At 40.2% G+C, this 7,769-nt stretch overlaps 1 protein-coding gene across 1 annotated transcript in view; it reads left to right on the top strand.

The window, feature by feature from the left end:
* Rnf169 (ring finger protein 169) overlaps positions 1-6,919 on the top strand; it is a gene marked incomplete in the record, with an annotated part of 63,590 nt that extends 56,671 nt beyond the window's left edge. Inside the window, 2 exon segments of the mRNA XM_013511845.1 lie at positions 4,982-5,081; positions 5,699-6,919. Of these exon segments, the coding sequence (XP_013367299.1) occupies positions 4,982-5,081; positions 5,699-6,865 (1,267 nt within the window).
* Positions 6,920-7,769: the final 850 nt, after the last annotated feature.

Here is a 7,769-nt window from a genome sequence, read left to right as displayed (position 1 = left end):
TTTTTGGTTTTTCTCCGGTACCGGGAACCGAACTCACGACCTTGCGCTTGCCAGGCAGGCGCTTTGCCGCTGAGCTAAATCCCCAGCCCCAATACTCCCATTTTATAGCTAAGGAAATTATAGTTCAAAGAGGTAAAGAAACGACCCTTAGCTCCAGAGCAACTTGTGGGATAGGCTGAGGCCTCTGTCACAACTGTTTTATAGTTTAGCTCTCTCTGTACTCTGTCCTGTACCTCCTGCATTCTAACTCAGAGATGATGATCCTGAGACCTCTCTCCAATAAACTGCCTCCCTAACTACACACACACACACACACACACACACACACACACACACACACACACACACACATTAAGTAGCTCATGTAAGAACCTCTCAACTCAGTAGAATGACAGAACTAGAATTAGGACCCTGTGAAGAAAAGGCCCTGTACTTGATCTGCTTTGCTTTGTACTTGGTCTGCTTTGTCTTGATCTGCTTTTGCAGCAGAAGGTTGCTTTCCTTCTGTTTTTAAAATCATTTATACCTTAACTTGTTCCAAAAAATAATGAAGTTACTACAGAGGAGGGTAAAAGGCTATCCAGTTATACTGCCATGTGAGGAGACTCAAATCCTTTGCATTATGCTAGGTTTTTTTTCAAAAGAGCTATGGAAACAAGTATTCCTGTTTATCAGCAGAAGAGTATAATAGTCTCCCTTTAACTACTGGGGATAAACTCTAGCACCTGCAGTGGATGCTTAAAACCATGGATAGAGCTGAGTCCTCTATATGTTGTTTTTTTTCCTATACATCCATATTTGTGATAAAGTTCACTTTGTAAATTAGGCATAGTGAGAGATTAATAATCATAAAAGAAAATTATAGCAATGTATATTAAACATTGTGTGAATATGATTTCTCTCCCTCGCTCTCCCTTGTTCTCAGAGTATCTTATTGTACTGTGCATTACTCACCCTTCTTGTGATAAAGTGATAGGATACAGTGCCTACATGATGAGTTGAAGTGAGATGAGTGACATGGGCATTGTGATGTACATTAGGTCACTGCATGAGTTAGCTGAACAGAAGCACCACAGTACCCTCAACAGTTAATCTGATAACTAAGACAGGTACAAAGTGACTAACAGACGGGTTGCATATACATTGTGGATATGCTATACAAAGGGGTGGTTTACACCCTGGATAGTATGAAGCTGGCAGGCATGAGATTTCATAACACTGCTCAGAATGGCATCAATTTTAAAGTACAATAATTGTTTCTTTCTGGAATTTTCTAATTAATATTTTTGGACCACAATTAACCACAGATAACTGAAACTTTGGAAAATGAAATGACAAATAAGAGGGTGCTACTATAGTAGTGCATATCCACAATAGACAAATATGTAAGACATAAAATAGGGTAGTAGTTGTTTAGGACTGGAGAGGAATTTTGGGGTGATAACTAAAGGGTATAGTCTTCCTTTTTGAGGTCCTAAAGTTCTAAAGTTGATCATTGTGACGGTTAAAGAAGCCTGTGTATATATTAAAAATCATTAAATTATATATTTAAAAACTAAAAAAGGAATGCTACTACAGACCAGGTAGCTACTTCAGATCATAAAAATATAAGAGGAGTCTTAACAAAATCTCTGAGGGCATGGCAGCTGCTCCAAGGCCTAAGGAAGTGTCTGATTTCACTCAGGAGTGTGTGTGTGTGTGTGTGTGTGTGTGTGTGTGTGTGTGTGTCCCCTCAGAGTATTCCAGACCTCAGGGTATGATTGAGAAATGAGTGTGCTATGGATATGTGAGAGACAAAGTAATAGACAACCAGGAGTGTGAGGTGTCTAACATTTAAATCATGCTTTGTCATTTGAATCCTTTTAAACACTGTTTTGTAAGCATTAAGTCTTCTGCTTTCTAGATGATGTTGATACTGACTGCTTTTCTTTGTAAGTCAGACCTATTGTAGTTGTTGGTATCTTTAGCCCATTTATATAGCCCAGAAAACCATTTGGTCTCTTGGTAGTGGAAATTTGAAGCCAGTTGACTTTCAGACAACGCTACTTTCTCTTACTTATGAGTTTACTGTGTGTTCATATAGAGCTTTCATAGGTGTCTTGAGTATATGGAAGAGTAGAGTAGAACATTAGATCAGTATGCTGTAATAGTAAGAACGCAGGCTTTGGAATGGGTCTAAATATTTGCTTCATCTATGTAGAAAAGGGAAGATCACACACCTCATTTCTCCATCTGCAAATTGGGGATTCTGATACTTATTTCAGAGTATATGTGTGGATTAAATGAGACACAGTCTATTCAAAACACAGCACAGTGCCTGACAGATAATGGGGTCCAAATAAGTGTAGTTTTTCCCCTTTCCCTAAGGGAGGGAGACATTCATGCATTCTGCATTCTGTATTTTTATTCATTTCTAGTAAATTTATTGAGTATAACTAGTAAATGTATTGAATATATTCTAGTAAATGTATTGGATATATGTGCTAAGTTATGTGTTTGTGTTTGGGAGTGCAGAAATGGTTGTGCAAAAATGAAAAAGAAGTTACCCTATTTTTTAGAGGACAGTATTTGAGTTCTTTTTACTCTAAGAATATTTATCAGGTTTGGCATTTTGAATATTCTTCACCTAACCAAATGCTATAATAACAATATTTACAGTATTATTTGTATAATATGTTTGGTTTATACAATATTTTTACATTCACAATTTTAGTGACACTTAGTTTACAATTCATACTCCATATCCTTAAAAATACTACTTGGGCTTCTGAGCAGAGCCATGGTAATAAAAATCCTCTTCTTGCCCTATATCTCATCTGCATCGAATATATCTTATTTGTATCTTAAAGATACTTTGCCTGATTAGCAAAACTGGCAGAGTAGGGAACTCAAGAAGCCCATCTCTTTTGGCAAAAGCAACTTTAATGGAACTCTGGAAACTTGTAATCAAAAGTTTGTATCAAATAAATACTTTTTTTGGTTCAGGGTTTTGTTTTGGTTTTTGACTGTTTTTGTTTCAGGGTCTCACTGTGTAGTCTAGGCTGTCCCTGAACTCACTATGTAGCCCAGGTTGGCCTGGAACTCACAGCAATCCTCCTGCCTCAGCCTCCTGAGTGCTGGGATTACAGGCATGTGCTACCATGCCTAGTATAAATACATGTAAAATAATTCTTTATGGACTATTTGGAACTTACCATTTAGGGGAGCCTTAAACTGAACACTGAGTTTAGTATCTGCCAGGGCAGCTATCAGGGAACTGCTCTGACTATGGAAAATTATGAAGGTCTTTCTCATGTTAATCAGAAAATCTTTTTGTCTTATTGCCTACTTGTTTCTCCTTTGGAGTCTCACCCAAAAGTTACAGACTTGAAATAATAATGTTGCCTTTCTTTGCTTTTTATCTCTTTCTCCTGACCCAAAGTGTGTACTATTAATACCAGCATTTTAATCCATCATCCTGTTTATTTCAGGGTGGCTTACACAACTGACAGTTTGTGTGACTTCTAGAAAGATAATTTCTGTTTGTATGTTCACTTAAACTTATGGCAAATACTTATTGATCCATCAAAATTCATGTGCTGTAGAAAGACTTTCCCACTTTATTCTCACTCCACGTCAGATTTTTCATAATGCTCTCTTTATGCCATTTCTGCCTCTTACATATACTTTCTTTTCATTGTGCCCTTTTACTGTACTGATTTATTTGTCTGCCTTATTGAACTTCAGTTCCTTAAGGACCTAGACCAGTGAAAGAGAAACTTTCAGAGACCTAGTGCCCAAACTACAACCCAAAATTACTTATTTATCACAAAGTGCCAACACTGCAATTAAACCTAAATACTGAGGTTTTAGTTTAGAAAAAATAACTGCTATCTAATGCTTGGCTGTTGGGACAACTTGGCTCACCTGCAGACAGAGATGCCATAGGTTTGCCACCACTGACCTAGATTGTCTCATTATTTTCTTTATTTCCAGTGCCTGGATAGTGTCCATCAGTGAATGCCTGGCATATATTAATTATGTAATAAATGCTTGGTGAGCAGTGTGGGCAAGAGTTGAGGAGTGGGAAACAAGGGTGAAAAAGAAATGAATTTCTAGTCTTTGGGGCAGGTGACAGTTATCAGCATGTAATTCTAACACAGTAAGATTCACACATAGTGATGAGACAGCTAGATGCAGAATTAGACCCCAACTTCACACCATACACAAAGTTTAACTCAGACATCTAAGTGAATCAGACATCTAAGTGTATAGTTAGAACTATAAAGCCCATAGAAGAAAACATTTGGGGAAGCTTGGGTACATAATAGTTCATCTCTTATAGCATTTATCATGCTATCATATAGTGGACCTCAACATGCAATATGGGTGCTATGGAATATGATTTAGTTGTAACATAATGTAATAAGACAAAAATGTATCCTGGAAGTCTCTTAAATCACTGGGATTTGGGCCTTCAGAAACTCAAATGTAATGGATGAAAGGAGGAACTACATTTAATTTTGACTCCCTATATAAAAATACAGTGTGCTGTGCTGTGCATTTTTGTAAATACTCAATATTTGTTTCATGGCTGATTTAGGTTTCTTGAGGAGAAGTTCAGGTCTGATGAAGAAAATTTTCATGCTTGCTTCAGCAGCACATATACTAATGAAGAAAATTTTATTTGTAAAGATTTAATAAGAGAAAGGTGAAATATCCCTCTGTCTCTGTAGTATGGGCAAATCGGCCATTGGCCTTGGCTCATTTAGACAGTGTCTGTTTTGGAAACAAAAGCTTTAACCAGATGGCCTCCTCCTTTCTAGGTACAGTGTATTCTTAGAATGTGTTTTATTAATAAATTAACTCATTTTCTATTGTAGCTGCCCAAGGGAATTGTCTTTCTTGGTGAGTGGCTTAGAATGTGCAAAAGAGCTTGTCATCTTTTTCCTAAACTAGTATATGGACTAATTTTGACTATTTCTCTCTCATTCTTTTTTAGAAAGCTAAACTGCAAGGTGCAGAGGAGTCAGAGCTGCAGTGACACAGCTCAGGACAGAGTGAAGAGCAGACTCAGAGCAGTTCCAACCAAAAAAGCCAAGGTACATCTCAGCCACAGGCTCTCTAGTGCTACCTTATAGCTTCCTCTGCACATGGCCATGGGAGAGACTGTTCTAGATGATAAAGTAGGATGGGTCCCAGCCATACCATATTAGTTATGTCAGAGGATTCTACACAAGATGTGAAGGAAGGCTGAAATCAGTACTCAGATGGGTGCTATGAGGGACATTAGAGAAACCCCTTTAACAGCTCTAGCCAGGTGTGGTGGTAGATGCCTTTAATCCCAGCACTCTGTGACACTGAGGCAGGAGGATCACAAGTTGAAGCCCAGGCTGGGCAATTTGAGAAGACCCTGTCTCAGAAGAAAGGTGGGGTTCTGAAGATGTGGGTTAGTGCAAAGACCCTGGGTTCAATCCCTAGTACTATAAAAAGAAAAAGCTAACACCTCTGACTGAGCTGGCTTTACTTTCACATTTTAAAGCTATTGTAGGAGTTCCTGCTGGGTGGTGTGCTTTAATTTAAGGATTTCCCCATTTCTTAGGCTTGCATCACCCTTTTTTCCTTTTCTTGTCCTTCCCTTCTTCATCCCTCCACCATCTAAAGGATTTATGTAGAAAAAATACATGTATGTATGTATAATCTTTTTAATCTCCTGCAGGTCACTACTATGACTCCAGCCTCCAACCCCATCATTGGTGTCCTTTTGTCCACTCAGAACAACCGCTGTCTCTCGGCCCCTGACTTGACCATCGAAAAGCGTCTGCCCTTCAGCTCCTTCTCCTCTTTGGCTTCCCTGCATAAGCCAGAGCGCTCCATCAGCCCAGAGAGCAATGACAGCATCTCCGAAGAACTAAACCATTTCAAGCCCATTGTCTGCTCACCGTGTACTCCTCCCAAGAGACTCCCTGATGGCCGTGTACTAAGTCCCCTCATCATCAAGTCAACGCCTCGCAACTTAAACAGAAGCCTGCAGAAGCAGACTTCTTATGAGGCCAGCCCACGGATCCTCAAAAAGTGGGAACAGATCTTTCAGGAGCGACAGATCAAAAAGACCCTTTCAAAAGCCACTCTCACCTCCCTGGCCCCTGAAGCAGGGGAAGACTTCCTAAGTTCTGAAGTTATCCATTCTAGCAAGGAGAAGCCACTTCTGGCTTTAAATACAAGACTGTCCAGTGGGCATATGCTTTCTGAGTGCACTGTTCCTGAGTATTTCCCCTCTGTTAGCCAAACACAGGCAGAGCATGGCAAGGATAGTAAAAAGAGCACTGAGATCCCATTGGAAACCTGTTCCTCAGAACTCAAAGAGGGAATCAGAGGGACTTCTTTGGAGGGGGAGCAGTTTGAGGGGGCAGGGTCAACCCCAGATACTAAGTTAGACAAAACCTGTATAAGCACAGCCGTGAAAATACCAGCGGTTAATTCAGTGGTACCCAAAAGCAATGTTTTTGGTGGGGTCCTCAAAACAAAAAAACAGCTGAAGACATTAAATCATTTTGATCTGGCTAATGGTGTTATGGTAGACAGCCTACGGGAGGAACCACTTCCTTCTTTGCGTCGGGGTCAGAAAAGACGTTGTAAGACCAAGCACCTGGAGCAAAACGGCTCTCTTAAGAAACTGCGACAAACCAGCAGTGAGGTGGGGCTGGCCCCAGCAGACCCAGTACTGCGAGAGATGGAGCAGAAACTGCAGCAAGAGGAAGAAGACCGGCAGTTGGCTCTGCAGTTGCAGCGCATGTTTGACAATGAGAGGCGGACAGTGAGTCGCCGAAAAGGAAGTGTTGATCAGTATCTCTTACGGTCCAGCAGCATGGCTGGGGCCAAGTAGCACCTAGTGAACAGTGTTACCTATTTTTAAGAGGTCTTTGACATTGATCATTTATCTGAAGAGTTGAGTGTTCTCATTTGGGGTTTCTTTTAATGCAAAGTACTGTCTAATATGGTTTTGAGAGGTTTCAGGCCCTTGGTAGTCAAAATCCAAGGCAACTGCATCTCTGTTCTTTGTGACCCAAGCCAGAAGCACTCCTCACCCCCTGAGTAACCCCTCTCTGAGTGCTTCTGGGCCACATCTGGCAGTACCCACTTGGAGTGAGATTTGGAATGGCCTCATTCAGAAGCATAATGATCAGAGTTAGAAATGGTAAAGGAAAGAGGGGATACCTTCTCAAACTGATGACCTCCTGGCTTCTTTCAACAGGGTGTTGTTTTAAATCAACCTTGCAGATAAAAATTAATTCCATCTTTTTCAAAGAAGTGGAGCAATCTAGTACTTTGGAAGATCCAAAATGTTAGATTATGTTCCTCTTTTCCTTCTCCTTACCACAAATAACAATACCTACTTAAATTGGTTGAGTATATGCGTCTATGAAAGTTAATTTACATTCTCTGTTTAAAAAATAACATACGATTAATGCTGTATAGTTGGCAGGGCACATTCACAGACATTGTTTAATTTGGTCTCCCTAAGAGACCTAACATGTAAGTGGTATTAGCCCCATTTTTAGATGATGAAACTGCAGTGCAGATGTTCAGGTTCTCTCTACTAAGTGACATAGCCTAGACGGACTGCTGGGTCTCCTGACAACAAATCCCATGGATTTTCTACACTAACCCAAATGGACTGCAACCCAAGGGCATGACGGGTACCTAGGGAGAGCTGGCCAGGCTTGAACACCGGTAGTGCAAAACCTACATGAAAGTAGTTAAGACTGATGGACATATAAACATATACT

This window comes from Chinchilla lanigera, unplaced genomic scaffold, assembly GCF_000276665.1.
Source record: "Chinchilla lanigera isolate Chin_1 unplaced genomic scaffold, ChiLan1.0 scaffold00013, whole genome shotgun sequence".
Taxonomy (NCBI): domain Eukaryota; kingdom Metazoa; phylum Chordata; class Mammalia; order Rodentia; family Chinchillidae; genus Chinchilla; species Chinchilla lanigera.
The sequence above is the reverse complement of the archived record's forward strand: the minus strand, read 5'-3'. Positions and strand labels throughout refer to the sequence as shown.